This window comes from Osmerus mordax, chromosome 21 (genome assembly GCF_038355195.1).
Source record: "Osmerus mordax isolate fOsmMor3 chromosome 21, fOsmMor3.pri, whole genome shotgun sequence".
Classification (NCBI taxonomy): Eukaryota; Metazoa; Chordata; class Actinopteri; order Osmeriformes; family Osmeridae; genus Osmerus; species Osmerus mordax.
In genome coordinates this window covers 6579613-6596184 of record NC_090070.1, presented here as the reverse complement: position 1 = coordinate 6596184, position 16572 = coordinate 6579613, and the positions used below count along the sequence as shown (strand labels likewise).

Genomic DNA, 16572 nt, shown 5'->3' with positions numbered 1-16572 from the left:
ATATTGTACCTTTTTTCTAATCAAAACTTTTTAGTAGCCTACATACCATAGGCTGAATTATGGAAAGGCAATGCAAGACTGTGAGCCTCCATACTGTATTTTAAAGCACATTGTCTACCCTGCATGTGGTGTCTCTCCACATACTGTACGTACATACTCGTCCACAGTTAACCTTATTATCAGGGATTGGCGTCAAGGAAATGACATTACTGTACTGAACCGCTAATTGGAGTCACACAGGCAGGCAGGCAGTGTCCCTACCAAAGCTGAGACCAAACCTACGCCCTTGATTACAGAACCTATAGGATGATTCTTGGTAAGACTAAACGTGGTTAAGGATCAATGGAAAGGCAATATGTGAAATCAATTTCGCCTCTGGTATTCTTTTTGTTTCAGTATTGAAGAGTATACAGCAATTTAGTGAAAAGCACCGTTGAACTAGACGTTTACTTGCCAGCTTTCTAAATCACAAACACATGTGTGAGTGAACAGTTTGAAACTGAAGTAATTCTGCACCAGTTTGTGTACATGTCTGTTGTTTTGGCATACTCCTTATCCCCAAGTGTCCAACACTACACAGCCAAGATAAACCTCAGTAGATAAGACAACAATTGCATCCAGATGTCGCAAATAGATACATTAAGTCTTGTGACATGCATCGCAATGTTCCAGTTGTTGGAACCAAAGTCGAGTCACATTAAGGTCAGTTCGACTTGCATTGATTTCCAATTCAGTAGGTACAGCTTTCAATTCCTTTGACTCTGCCGTGGCTTAAGAATATGTGACTGTGTCTTCCCTCTTTCTAGTCATCAAACGTATCACCTAGTGACCCCCTTGGCATTTCACTAATTAAATTTGGATTTAGGTGTGGCAGATAAACAGGTAATAATCTTAAGTACTTAATCCTCCTCCTACACTTTGCATCCCCTCGGTCACCACAAAGGTGATGAACCCTGGGGTCTGTAGTCTTTTATGTTAACCGTAAGGCCAATACATCCAGTCTTTGCTAGCCTGTGCTGGACCGCAATGATGGCACTGAGGGTTCAAACGTGGGTCAGGATACATCAAAAAGTGTCTTTGTTACAAAATACAATTAACATTGATCCAGTGGCTCAAACATGATAAATACTGACATCAGGAAATGCATTTTACAAAATTATGCATTTAGCAGGTGTTTGTCTTGTTGTAATACTGAATAATGGCTACCTTCTCCATTAGGGTCTGGGGCGAAGTATACTTTGGAAGTACCTTATGTCTCCACCCGAAGCATCAAAATATTTGTATTTATTTATCTCATGATACATTGTGCTCATGCCCCCTATGTTTATAGAATTGTCAACATATAATTTTCATCCACAGTTTCAGTCATTTAATTTAAGTGGCAATGCCCCAGATGAAGTTAATTTACATGTGCAGGTGTGCAGTTCTACTGACTAAACCAGTGGACTCAAATGACCAAATACTCCAAAGTATTTTGAATCTTTCAAATTCTTTCCATACTGCACACCCACACAGACACACACACATACACACACACAATTTAAGTTATAAAGTTTGACACAAGCACACAAGCGCACATGTGACTGCATTAGCATTATCCCTAAAATAACATCATTTGTTGTCCTCTTAATCATTTCAGTTTGCTGTTTCCCGAGAACTGTTTATCCCCAAAGCTGAACAATGGCCTGTATTGTGTCACCATGACTATTCTGATAAAAAAAGATTATGTGAAAATCTATCCTCGTGTGGATGCAGCTTTGAGCCCTGCTGCACTGCAAAAACAAGGCGAAACACACAAACAAACACACACACACATACTCACTGAAAAGCAAATGTTTCTCTATGTGACACCGGGTCGCGTTAACATTCACTCAAACAACAAGTGAGAGGGAAAAAACAGGAGGGGACAGAGAGAGAGAAACAGAGGCCGGAAAGAGGGAATGCGTGGACTTGTGTGCGTGTGTGTGTTGAAGCGTGTGTGTGTGCGTGTCGAAGCGCGCGTGCACAACATGTTTGCATTTCAGTGAGAGAGAGAGAGATGTGACGAGTGTGTGTGTGTTGGAAAGAGAGATAGAGAGTGGGGGTGTGTGCAAGAGAGAAAGAATTCGAAGCAGGAGGGGTCGTTATGTAATGCCTCTCCGTTTGTCCCCCTCCCCTCCTCATCAGACCATGCGAGGACAACGCTGGAGGTCGCAATCAGCTGAGGTTAGGCGGAATGAGCCGGAGCAGCGAGCAATCACTCTGTGCACCGTGTCAGAAGCCGCCCTCGAATCCACTCAAGGAAGAAAAAAACACTAGGTGGAACGCAGTCTTCACACAGAGTTCTAGAAGTTTCCACCACTTCTGCAGATTACTTCCTCCAGTCCTTCCAAAAGCACGCTCTGCAGTCTTTGTGTGTCATCAAAGCACTTACGATTCATGACCAATTTGTAATTTTCACTTTCACGGTGTAATATTATATTTTAAAGGGGTCATCTCACAATTTGAAACTGCTGCTGTAAAATGGTCGGTTTAAAAAAATCCACCGCGGTCTGTACCTTTGTCATGCCCCAAAATCTACAATTCAAGATGCATGTTTGTCCAGATCTATTTTTCAGCAAGATTGCTAGAGCTAATTGAAGCTGAGTTGAATCACGATAGTTTTTACCCACCTAAGTCGATCCCGTTTGCTTTGACAACAGAACTGGAAACAACTAACGTAATAATTTCAAATGATATCTAGTCAATCTGTTGAAAACAGTGTTGTGTAGATACAATAGATTTATTTGTACGTTTGTATTTCAAGTCTCCACCTTAGATGTTTCAGTGAGTGCTGTTGGCCATGTTGCGTCTTTGCTCTGCAGCTTCACTCGTTGTAAATCAACCAATCAGCGTGCAGCTCATCTAAATATTCATGAGCATACCATAAAAGGGAGAAAACTTCTTGTTTTATTCCAGGGCTATTTCACAGGGTGCATTAGGGTGCATAGAACAGCACCCGGGCCATTTTCAGCCCAACCAATGTTACCTACCCTATTCGGAGACCTTAAGGAACAGTGTGAAATACCCTATAAAATCAGTAAATGACCCCTTTAAAAGGGTGCAGCTAGCTCAGTTGAAGATTAGTATGATGTGCCATTCAAACTGACAACCAAAATAGTTGATATCTCCAGTGTACTAAAAGCCAAACAGCAAACTCTGTCGCACTGTGCAGAAGAAACACTCATGTTCCCTGTTAGAAAAAGTCTATCTAAATTCCTTCCTCCTCTCTCCCAACCCCCACCTAATCTCCAATAGGACCGGATAGGTGCAAACAGACACATGTGATAGCCCTCCTGTCATATCAGATCAGAGAAACACATCAAAGGAAGTAATAAAGGAAGAGTGAGAGATACCCCCCCCCCCCCAGAAGGCTCCACATGTCCCTCATCCTCATCCTTATCTGACCTGACAGTAACAGCACAAGGCCCTTCAACACTCTGCAGTCCACCTATCATATTACCTTATTGTGGAGGACAAACCTTCATGCTCCTGGATCTTGGTGAGAAACGTGCTGTAAGGCTGGGTGTCAGCCTGCCCCCACCTCTCATATGCTCAAATGTGGAGTTGCTCGACAGGGTCTCAACTTGATGGCTCTCACACCCCATTCAAGATTTATTTTGAATGGGGTGTATATTTTATTTTATATTTTTTATTAGTATTAGGTAGACTTGTACCTTAAGTATAGTTAGACCACATATTTAAGTTTGAGGATTCCTATATGTTTAATGTATGCACCTTCCTGCCAAAGTAAATTCCTTGTCTGTGCAAACTTTCATGGTGAATAAAACCCTTTCTGATTTTGATTCTGAAGATTTGGTCTGATTGGTTGTTCTTGTGTATAAAGGGAATTGTGATGCATTATTCTGTGGATTCTTGATCTCCTGAGACCTTCTCCTCAGCTCTGGCTTGTCCTTGTACTCCTTCTCATTCCTCACATCTTGCTTTCTATCTCTGGTTTACAATAATCATGGTAGTGTAGTAAGAGTTAACCTTCATTTTGTAACATGTTTGCCTTGTAATTGATTTAATTCATTTGCAATGTTATTAAATGTTTATTTCATTTTAACCTTACTTTGACCATTCTTGCTCTGATTTAACCAATAGAGACAAATAACTGTAATTCCATTGGTATTGGGATTATTTGGTTCATGTTAATACACTGTTTAGTTCCCCATCTTCCTTTAAACCATAGGGGAATGAGTTTTGGTTGTTTGGCCAATATTTAAACCCCTACAGTTTATTGGTTCCTCGAGCGTGACTTTGGACCTATTAGTTACAGTTGCAATTCATCAGACTGAAGTCCAGCACAGGTCAGATTGCGAAAGAGGAATGCTGTCAACTGCAGTGTGGGTACGTGCGTTTGTGTGTGGATGTGTGTGGATGTGTGTGGATGTGTGTGGATGTGTACGTACACTCTCATCACTCCAACAATCTTTGTGCGGAGAGAGGTCTTCTCTTTGTTTGGCCCAACCCCAAACCAGAACCAAGAACCAAACCAAGCAAACACAGTTACACAGTTTACAAAAGCCCACACTTTTTGAGGAGGAGAGTCTCCTTCTACGGAGAGGGTTACATGTGGCCTTGTTTGACTTGTGGGGTTGTCGCAGGGTGGTCAGTTCAAGTAAGGAGACGGCCCAGCTCTCCTCCCTCCCTCCCTCTCTCCGCTTCCCCAAAACTCACACCCGCCCTCTACAATCCTCTGTAGTCCACCGGGGTACAGTGTCTTCCCTTTCTCTAATCCTTATCCTGGATTTGGAAACACAGCCAAGTTGAATTCCCATTATGAGAGTTTGCGCAACACAACAGTAATATTTAATTAGCGTAGAGACACTGAGGGGGCAGTGAGGCTGAGTCATAGAAGTAATGTTGCCTCCCTCCCTCCCTCCCTCCCTCCCTCCCTCCCTCCCTCCCTCCCTCCCTCCCTCCCTCTCTCTCTCTCTCTCTCTCTCTCTCTCTTTCTTAATCCAGGGGTCATGTTCCTCCCAGCAATGAGCTAGTCCCCCCCCCCCAGACAGATGACCTTATATGGTTATTGTATAAGTTACATATGTTCCCGTGTTCCCGACCTTGGGAACACGGGAACATATGTAACTTATACGATGACGGGATCACAAGATCACGCTGGAATGAGACTGACTGGATCTGAATGGAACCTCTGCCTCACAATACTGTATCTGTCTTCAGCTGAGACTCTGCTATGTGTTTTCGATGAAGGGGAAGGGTGGGTGTAGATAGGGTTAAAAATAGACGGAGAAAAAGATATGGGAGAGGGAAATAGATGGAAATAGAGAGGGCGAAAGTTGGAGACAGAATGAAATGAGTGCGATGGCAGCCTTTTAATTTTACCGTCCACCGTAGAAAAACTGGGGTGGAACAAATGTCCTTGGAGATGTCCTCCGCAACATTTCAAACCGAGGCTTTGTACAGAGTGCATCTAGATGCCTTACTGTATCATCCTTGTTAATACAGAACATAACTAAAACGTAGACAAAATCAAGACAAAAACATCCATTCAGGGCCTAAACAACATTGTCAAAGATTAACAACATCTTGAGGTTACAATGTATGGAAAGACTTTGGAAATTGAACCCATCTAACAAAAAGGCAGTTAGACCTGCTACTTTTTTATTGCTCTCTGTCCCGTTATCACTGTCCTGCTCGCACAACACAATGGACTTTTCTGGAATGTTCTCAGTCTTGCTCTTTGGCGGGTTGCCAGGTTAGATCATACTGCAAGTAACATCAAACCGGTGCAATATCTGAGCCTTTAGCCAAGATGCTTTGTCCAAATGGGTTATGTCATTATGAATAACTTCTAAGGTCAGCAACACTGTCTCTCTTTTTTATATCTAGAATCCCATTCTATCCATGAAAACACCCCTGCATTACCCTTGAAAGTTTTATCTTTATATCTATATTTCTCTCTGTCTCTTTCTGTCTCTCTCTCTCTCACTCACTCTCTCTCGCTCTCTCTCTCCGTGTGCTTACTGAAAGAGTCAGGAACATTGAAAGAAGTTGCTATTTTAGCATCATGCTAGCAGCAACCTATAGGATGACTCCAGTGTCATAACAGCGTCCTGGAATGGCATGGAATTAATAAAACAGAGCCAATCCTTTTTATAGATGCTCGTTGGAAGATGGGAGAAAGTAGTTGAAATATTAAGAAACACAAAGTGTCTGAAGGTCTGTGTGTGTGTGTTTGTGTGTTTGAATGTATATGTCAGGTCTTGCATAATCGGCTCTGATTGCTCATGTAAGCATATAGGCCGTTTGGGACACAAGCAGTCATCAGTTGGACGAGTATAGATGGCCTAGTTTTCGGTAGAGTACAGAGCCTACCCAGTAGCTTGACAAAATGTGGACTTTCATCGGGCACTGGGTCCTCTAATTTCTATACATTGCTGCGCTGTGTATGTGTATGTGTTTTTATTTTTTACTGTTGTTGCCGGTGCAACAAGAATTGTGGTATTGAGGTGGGACTTGCCCTCGCAACAAGTAATTGATATAGAAGTCCATAGAAGCATGCGGTACAGCTATACAAAATAGAGATGGTGGATTTTAATTCCAGTTGTATTGTATTCTGGGTGAAATGTACAATCTGATCTGTTTTGATTGACCTTGCATGGGACAATACAACTAACGGGCGAGTCCCGGGCAGACTGAAACAAATGTTCCAATACTTGAAAGGTTTTAAAATAGGCCTACCATTTCATCCCCCTGCACAGGAGACTAAAATTGTTCTCTAAATTAGTTTCCTACTTCATCCAGTGTAATGGAAAGAATATTACCAGACCTACCACCATAAATTACAGGTATTAATTAACCGCAAAAGCTATAATTGTCTCAGCTGTCATTTGCGCATCCTCCTAGCCGTAGTCTAGGTTCACTGCTTGTCAACAACTCTCGTCTTCCCTGATCCGCTTACAGTGCAGTTGCCCGGAAACCGGAATCTATGACGGCAAACATGGGGTACTTGAGATTGTACTGTAAAGCAAACGGTACCCGTCTGTACATGTCTGATCTGGTAGAGAACGCACAAACCACACTGGTCTCTTCACCAACACCTCAAACAGATTCTAGCCATGTGTGGAGTTAATGATTCCTTTTAATAATACACTTTTATTCCGAAAAAAGCAATAAGAGAAAACGAAGCAAACAGCTAGGCTAAATAGGAGAGAACTTGTAGGCTAAAGCTCAGTGCGGTTTCTGTAGAGCTACGTGTTTTACATCAACATATGCGTTGTTTTTTCTCTGTTAGGAACATCTAAGAATGGGAGAGAGCGAGCGAGAGAGAGAACAATTGAATGACTGATAAGGGGGATAAGAATGAACAGAAGCATGAAGGAAAAACAAGAACAGAGTTGTTCATTCATCTGGTTCTCGGAACCGAACACAGTGCATGGAACCTATTAGAGGCACTGTTTTCATATCTGACCTTGACTAACTCCTTACTGTGTTCATACCTGTCCTTGACAAACTCCTGCATTACACTGTGTGTGTGTGTATGTGCTTAGTGTGTTGCTGGGGGAGTGTGTTGATGGGTATGCTTGTACTTTGTATGTTTATGTGTACACATGCATACATCTGTCTGTGTTTTTTTTGTGTGTTTGGACTCTGTCTTAGAAATACAGCCAGATAGAGGGGAGAGAGAAAGAAACAGAAAGAAGAGGAGTACGTGGAGTACATGGATGTATCTCAAGCAATGTATTATTTTTTACTCAATGTAGACATGCTGCTGCACAATCAGTGTTCACTTTTTTTTGTCCATAAGTATGAAGTATGGGATTTGTAAATGTCTGTTAAGGACCTGATTTGTATGTTCTACTTGTTAAATTGGAACGACAGTAACTATGTTTGTCGGGGGAGATGAGAAATGATGTTCTCGTGCATGTGTGCTGTATCTGTGTATCTAAAAAGGAGGGGGAAGGGGAGGGAGAGGAGGGGGGGTCAGCCCAGATGATCCCCCCCCCCCCCCCCCCTCCGAGTAGGCGGGGAACCTCCTGCAGCTGGATGTGTCGCCTAGGGCCACGCAGGCAAGGAGGGGTGGAGGAGGAAGAGAACAGGAGGGGAGGGGGAGGGGAGTTGGGAGGGGAGTTGGGAGGGGAGTTGGGAGGGGAGGGGGAGTTGGGAGGGGAGTTGGGAGGGGAGTTGGGAGGGGAGGGGGAGGGGAGTTGGGAGGGGAGTTGGAGTTGGGAGGGGAGGGGAGGGGAGTTGGGAGGGGAGGGGGAGGGGAGTTGGGAGGGGAGTTGGGAGGGGAGTTGGGAGGGGAGTTGGGAGGGGAGGGGAGTTGGGAGGGGAGGGGGAGGGGAGTTGGGAGGGGAGTTGGGAGGGGAGAGGGAGGGGAGTTGGGAGGGGAGTTGGGAGGGGAGGGGGAGGGGAGTTGGGAGGGGAGTTGGGAGGGGAGTTGGGAGTTGGGAGTTGGGAGGGGAGAGGGAAGGGAGTTGGGAGGGGAGTTGGGAGGGGAGTTGGGAGGGGAGGGGGAGGGGAGTTTGGAGGGGAGTTGGGAGGAGGTGAGGTGTGGTGTGGTTCAGTAGCGAAAGAGGAGTGGAGAGGCAAATCAGTTCAGAGGAAGCGAGGCGGGGTGGAGGAGGAAGCGAGGAGGGGTGGAGGAGGAAGGGAGGGAGGAGGGGTGGAGTGGGAAGAGAGCATAGGACGGCGAGGGGAGGGGAGAGGAGAGGGAGAAGAGTTGAGAGGAGGTAAGGTGTGGTGAAGGTCGAGGAGGGAAGAGGCAGAGGAAGGGAGGAGGAAGAGAGCAGGGGAGGGGAGAGAATAGAAGAGGGAGAAGGGTTGAGGTGGGGTGAGCAAGAGGACAAGAGGACAGGCGAAGAAATGGTGGAACTTTCTTTTTTGGGACCAAATCTTGCAAACTTAGTATATAATGAGTGCAATTGCACAAGAACACAACCCAAAACTAGATTGAAAGAAAATCAACATATTTTTTTCAACAGATATATATGTATAAACCCTATATCTATACTGTAAGGATGTTTTGTTGCACATGTTCATTAGACAAAGGGTGCGATAGAGAGAATGCGAGCGAGAGAGGGAAAGGGAGAAGAGGGAGGGGGGAACAAGAGATAACACTGTAGGTCACGACACTGCCTGTGTCCTCAGGTCCTCTTGTAATCTTTATCTCTTTCTCTCGCTCTCCCTCTATCTCTCTACATCCCTCTATCACTCTCTCTCTTATTATCCCCTCCCTTTGTCCCATCTCAACTGCGTAATCCATAACCTCGCAAAAATAAATAACTTAATCCAATGACGAAATACAGGAACGTGGACATCAGTGACCCTACCTGCCAAACCATACTTTTATCAGCTGCTTACCATGTCGCTTGGATAGAATGGGATTGATGGAGATAAGCAAGACTTTGGCCCCGCTGCCAGAATTCCATTACAGTCAGCAACTATATGTCTCTGAATGTTTCATTATATGAAGTTACGACCTGTCAAGAGAGACTGTCTGTGTTCTGAATGGAAAAAAGGTTACACGCACTTTAGAGCCAGAGTGGGTTCCACACAGGGGTGTAGGTTTGTTTTGAAATGTGGGTGGGACAGCTTTTTTAAGAACTAAGGATGCAGCCATAAAATATGATTCTCTTAAAGAAGTCAGGTGGCTGAGTGGTGAGGGAGTCGGACTAGTAATCCGAAGGTTGCCAGTTCGATTCCCGGTCATGCAAACTGACGTTGTGTCCTTGGGCAAGGCACTTCACCCTACTTGCCTCGGGGGAATGTCCCTGTACTTACTGTAAGTCGCTCTGGATAAGAGCGTCTGCTAAATGACTAAATGTAAATGTAAAATACAGTCGGGTGACAGATAGTATAATTAATAATGTATGATGTACAATAATTATTTAATGAAACCTGGCCCTGGTTTGCCCCTGGTTCCACACGCGATGAAAGGTTCCACACACCTTAGAACCATAGTGGGTTCTTCACTAGTCTTCTAGTGAGCAGAACCTTCTGAAACCTTTTAAGAACCCTTTCTTCTTCTCTTTAAAATCTTGTTTCATCAAAGGTACAAGTGTCACCTACCATGTCCTTATCTCTCTTGGCCTTTGACCCATGTCAGGCTTTGATCCTGTTATGAGATTATCTTTCAGGTGAGGTCAACCTCTCCAAAAGTCTTCTGTTACTCACTGGGACAAATAGATTGTCTGGATTCGATGTATAAGTATGTCAAAGGTGGAACTAAGGATTCAAAGAATACTTAGAAATACTAATACGAAAGACTTAGACGTAAGACAAACCACGTTGGGTCATTAAAAGACCTTATCCTTATTAACTCAATCAGCTGTAAACCAAAGGTGGGTGAGGTGGGTGTAGACAGCTGATGTAGACTGCTTGTATCCTAACAAAGAATAAAGGGTGAATGTGTGAAGAATATAGGAGAACTTGTTTGGATTGTGAAAGAAGGGATTGCAGTACACAGATTTTAGATATGTGTGTGGTTTTCCTGTGTGTGTGTTTTGGTCTGTGAGTGTGTGGTTTTATAAGTTCGCTGAAGACTGTTTGAGGTTTACAGTAGACCCTTTCAGCAATGTTTGTGTATTACTGTAATACACAGAAATACAATGTAAGACAGAAAATAGATAGTGTGTGTGGTTGTGTGCATGTGTATATGATTGCCTGCATGCATGTGTTAAACATTGAGAGAGAAAAAAATGTGTGTGGGTGCGAGTGAGCGAAAAAGCGAGAAAGAAAGAGGAAGAGAGAGAAAGAGGGAGTGATGGAAGGGCGAGAGAGAGAGAGAGGGAGAGAAAGAGAGAGAGAGAGAGAGAGAGAAAGACAGAGGGAGAGAGCTGGGGGGCATACGTGATGAGGAGCTCTGTCATCTGACATCATAAGGATTAATCACACTGCGTTGGGTTACATAAGGAGATCACGTCTCTCCGTGCCAACAGCGCTTTGAATAACACACCACAGTAGCGTCAGCTGGTAACAGTAGCCTACATACATGCACGAACCCAACCGCTGTCTATATACTTTCTGTACAATACCACCATCTTGTGGTTAAATATTTATTGAGTGTTAAAATTGAGCCAGACTACTTTACGAAAACTAAATTGAAAGAAAATAGCCTAACATGCAGCCGTTTTGCACTGAAAATAAGCTTTATTTAAATGTGCAAGTAAGTAAGTAATACAAATGGATGAGAACATTTCGAAATTCATAAACCGCAGTTAGAATAGCCTACCTTGCGAGACGATTGAGAAAGTGCAACAGACTGCTCCGGACGAATAACGCTCATCAAAGCTGTTAGTCGCCAAAAGAAGTTTGAGCTACCTACGGAATATGACTTTTAAGACGTTCAATAGTAAAAACTTTATATTAAAAATGTTAAGCTATTATATTACATCTGTATTTAAAGTCTTAAAAATAAATATAAAATTGTAAAATTGTAATTTAAATTAAGTTTGCCGTGTGGTTGAACGGAGTCATTAAATATTTACAGCCGTAATTGCTTCCTTCTGAAGCTACCTATCATAAATCCAAACAATCAACAAACTGAGCATGAAACGAGAATAAGGAAACATACCTAAACATCTATGAACTATGTTCTATTAAAAAAAAATCTTACAGAAAAGATTAAAACCCATGAATATAGTTCCTAATCTTATATATTTTTTAAATATAATGTTCCCTTTTTAGAAGATATCACCCAATTTGACAACAGAGTTGACCTAACAAAATGACTTGTTTGATATTTGGCCTTTCTATCACGGGCACTCAGGTCCTTTATGTGACAACACTCAACAGAGGCCTTTTTTTAGTGTTCAGTCGAAATGTCGACTCAGTGTTACCTGCCTTTAGGTAAGTGCTGTTGGTGTATGTGTGTGTGTTAATGTGGGTGTGTGTGATCTCCGCTCCACGAGAATACTGTGTGTGTCTGTGTGCGAGACAAAGAGAGAAAAACAGTGTGTGTATCCCCCCCTTCAGGCGTGTCTCTTCATGTGCAGGGCCAGGTGGTCGGAGCGGGAGAAGGCCCGCTGACAGAGCAGGCACTCGTACGGCTTCTGGCCGGTGTGCTTGCGGAAGTGACGCGTCAGCTCATCAGAGCGTGCAAATTTCCAACCGCAGCCCTCCCAGGTGCAGTGGTAGGGCTTCTCCCCTAGGGCGGGATATCAAAGGTTAACCATGACAGGATAGTGACTTGTCAAAAAAGCAAAAAGGTTGACATGGCAATGTACTGTATCTAGGACCGAGATACTGAACATGCTAGATACTGAAAATGCTCCTAGAATCTAGAACATATATATTCAAGGTATTGTTGCCTGTAAGAGATTGTTGTTACCTGTATAAGGTTACATATAAGAGGTTGCATACATGTTACAATGTCAAATAAATGGGTTTGACATGTTACTTGCATATGTTTGTATAGTGGTGGTGTGGGTTAACACACCACCACAACATGGTGAACCCTGTGTACCGGTGTGTGAACATGTTTCCCTTTGAGTCTACCATGTATGACTTTCCATATTACCTGTGTGAGTGCGAAGGTGAGCTTTAAGGTGGGAGCTCTTTGTGTAGGTCTTGCTACAGCCGAGGTATTCACAGCAATGAACGGCAGCTCTCTTTTTTGTGGTTGTCCTCCGCGCGCGCTTCCCCTCCACCTCTGCAGAGGGTGCCAAAGGGCCAGCCAGGTGCGTGTGCGAGTGGGGGAAATGGCTTGGGGGTTGGCTGTGTGTGTAATTGGCCTGGTGGCGGTAGAGGCCGGGGTGGAGGGAGTACCCAGGGACGTAGCTGTAGTGTCTGGGGTCAGGGGTCATGTTCGAGGTTTGGATGAAGCGAGGGTTGGGGTTGGTCGCCATTGAGGGGTGTTGAGGGTAGTAGTGTCCCGTAAAGTCCCAGGATTTGACCTTGTTCAGGCCTATATTGGCTCTCTCGTGGTGTCTCTCCTGGTTTTGGGCAAACGGGAAACCATAGTGGTCCACAGTTGGTTGCGCTTGTTGTTGGTCATTGCTGTACCCTGTGTTGTACAGTTCTGGGAGGGATACATCAATGGTTTCTATAGGGGATAGAAGCTCAGTCATGAGGCTACTGGTGCCCATATGGAGCCTTTCTGGTGCTACCTGCTGCTCTGGCACCCCTCCATCTTGGTACAGTCCACTCTGGTCCAGCTGAGGAAGCTGTTGAGTGTTGTTGTGCATGGATGGATTCATTTCAGGTGATATGTTGGTCCAGTCCGACAGTAGGAACTCCATGTCCCAGGAGACATTGCCTTCATCATCTAGGTTATCCTTTGTCATTTGCTGAGGAACCTGTTCCTGGTCCGTGTTGCCAGTTAACTGTCTCTTGCTTGGTGACTCCAGACTGAGTGAGACATTCTCAAACATCTTCACCTAGTGAAAGAAATTATTCCTTTTAACCATAATAAAACATTTACTGGCTACAGTGTATATGACTGGGTAAATCATCATGTGATAGTAATGTGACATTCATTACCCCATTGATATTCACACCCTTTTTATAAGATATCAACTTTTATTAACTATTAAAATAAGTACACATATTGTAAAAAAAAAAAAAAAAAGTTTCCAAATTTGAGACTCAAACTCTCGAGACATCTCCAAGAAAATTGACAGCTTAACATTGATAAAGAAGAAAAGACCGGCATTTTTTTTTTTTTTTTTTATAAAAACAAAATCAACCTACCTTCATATTGTCATTGGAGTGAAATAAGTTTGAGAAGGAGCTGAAGGATGGCAGCACAGCCTGAGTCAAGGCCATCCGATTGGCTGGATGTGAAGTCAAGTGCCAGAGGGTGAGCGGCTGGGAGCTGTTTCTTTTCTTTTTAACATATGACCGTATCGCAATGGTTCGAATTTAGTTCCGAAAACAACGTGTTTACGTTTACAGTGCACTTGTTGCTTATTTCTCGTTGTTCACAATGTCTACAGTCTCTTCATGCTCTCTTTTTCTGTATTTCCCCCCTTACCCCTTCTCTTATCCCCCTTTCTCTCTCTCTCTCTCTCTCTCTCTCTCTCTCTCTCTCTCTCTCTTTCTCTCTCTCTCTCTCTCTCTCTCTCTCTCTCTCTTTCTCTCTCTCTCTCTCTCTCTCCCTCTCTTTCACCCCTTTCAGCTATGAACATAAATCACTCTGTTCGTGTACTTTGTGACAGTTGGGGATTGGGGCGTGTCTTAGTATGTGTGTGTCTGTACAGTAATATCACCCCTGATCTTGTCCTGCCTCCTGTCCTGTTTCTCTCAATGAAGACTGAGTTGTTCTAACTACTATCTCTAGCACTGTACCTCCTCTGTATTTTTGAGGAATAAATTCAACCAATACACCTGTATAACGATACTGACAGTCCACTAGACCAGGAAAGCCTTGAGCGGAGCCTTACCCATAAAGGTGTATTTCTAATTGTATCAACAACAAAAAATTCTAGAAGAACCTTTTGGTATTTTCTTTTCAAAATAAGTAGGCCCAGACCTGTGCACAATCTCACAATTCGGGGGAAATTGACTTCATTCACATAAAGAACTGAGGCTGTAGTCGTTGATAGGTCACTATCTAATGAGGCATGTTTATTCACATGAGTGTGCCTGTATGTCCGTGTTTGTGTTCATATGTGCTGTAATAGGTGCCCACTGGGCCTCTACACTGTAAGCATAAATTAATATAAATACATACAAACACAATACTTTGTGGGAAAAACATTGCATATAATCTAGTGTCAACAAATAGACTACTGAAACATTGCATGTACTATTATATTATTATAATTTATTCACAATTTTCCCAACACAATATTTAATATACAAACCATTGCAACATATTGTCATAATATACAAGTTCCAGGGATTATTCACAGTGCTTAGAATGACAACAACAAAAAATCACATACAATTCTTACTGAAGAAAAAGCAAGAACTGGAAACAACATGATACCGTTCCATTTTTCCTCACCATTTCGAACTCAAAAGGGTAACAATCTCCACCCCCTGCTTGTCCAACTACCACTACCACGCATATACACACCTCTGCCTGCTATGTGACATGCAATTCTGAGAAGACGACCTGTGTGTAGCCAGTGATTATGTGCCGTTTAGTGATTATCAGCTTCTCCCGGGTCCCAGGAGGCTCCTGTCTCAAGACAGATAAAGACATTCTGACTGCTGGTTGTTTCTGGTGACTGTCACCACCATCACTGATAAAGAGCCACTCTCTGACCCTGGGTTCTACAGGGGAGCACTATGCAAAATGAAGACGTGGATGTGCTAAACAAGGACTAGTTCCCACAAGCTAACTGTAGGAGCACAACACCTCAACCCTCAAACCCTAAAATGAAATGGAAAACTACAATGGATTTTTAATTTATGAAAATAATTTGAGTTGTATTGAGTATTTTGTCTGGATGGTGTGGTCAGAAGGGTTGAATGGATGTGGTTTGAAGGTGTTCCAGGGTTGCTGGTACTGCTTAAATCATCTCCTGACATTCTGGAGGAGCCAGTCAGTATCTTCCAGACCCTCCTGAAGAAATTCTGAATCTCCTTTTTTTCGTTTATTTTCACTCTGGATCACTCACTATCGTTGAATTTAATATTTCTTTCAAGGCATGCATGAGTTGTTATAAAGGGAGAATAGCTGAGTCATTACAGTTAATTTCATCATATTTGGAAAACAAACATGACTTTGAACATTCCTAACCCCTCTAAGCTGGACTGGTGAAGCTTGTTATCTTTCACCTCATGGTGGTCCTCATTGGTCAAGAACCAGAACGTAGGACCAGACTTCAAGACCAGACTACAGAACCAAGTACCAGAACCAGAAGAATTTTAGCAATTGCACATTTGCTAAAACACATTTCTTGAAACAGTCATTTTTCACAATTGCTAAAACACATTTCTTGAAACAGTCACCCGTTTTCTCAAAACTGTAAACACAAAACCTCATCTTCAAGCACTATTTACAAAACCTCTGAATCCTCTTGCAAAATGAAACTTTTGCCTCAAAAAAGTTTGACCTGTGCTCAAAATCAAACTTTCGCCTCAAAACAGATTTACCTGTGCTCAAAATCAAACACTGCTCTCAAATCATAAACAAAGTGATCAAAATGATATACACTATCAAGCAGTCAGTAAACAATACACCAAAAAATTGAAAACACATTGTTCAAAACATATAGTTCTCAAGGAGAACGATATGAATACGAATTTTTACGTAATCTCAAAACAAATTTCATATGTATCCGTCATTGTCTTTTGATAAACTGAAAATGCAATTTTTCTTGTTCTTTCTCCTCCTTGTACCCCTATACAGTACTGTACCCTGCATCTCACTACTCACAACTCACTCTTGTTCTTTGTTGATATGAACCTGAAACCAGTCTAAATCCATTGTTCATTGTACAGTATACAGTGTACAGTGCACTGTAGGCTACTACAGTATACAATACTAAAAAGGACAAAAATCAAAGGAGTAAACATGTGATCAATGTGTTTCTTCTTGTCTTTGGGCTGGGTCAGGCCAGAGCACTTAGTCAACATCACAAGCAATATTTTCCCACCTTCAAAAACCTGTTTGCTTTCTGAACTGGCTTATAT

At 42.9% G+C, this 16572-nt stretch overlaps 1 protein-coding gene across 1 annotated transcript; it reads right to left on the bottom strand.

Annotated features, from left to right (window-relative positions):
• Positions 1-11160: 11160 nt before the first annotated feature.
• klf1 (Kruppel like factor 1 (erythroid)) lies at positions 11161-13947 on the bottom strand. The gene is made up of 3 exons (XM_067259573.1): positions 13678-13947; positions 12506-13364; positions 11161-12133 (listed from the first exon to the last, which is right to left on the bottom strand). Exons 1-3 carry the CDS (start codon positions 13750-13752, stop codon positions 11958-11960), a joined length of 1110 nt encoding a protein of 369 aa, XP_067115674.1. The 5' UTR covers positions 13753-13947; the 3' UTR covers positions 11161-11957.
• Between the last annotated feature and the right edge of the window lie 2625 nt (positions 13948-16572).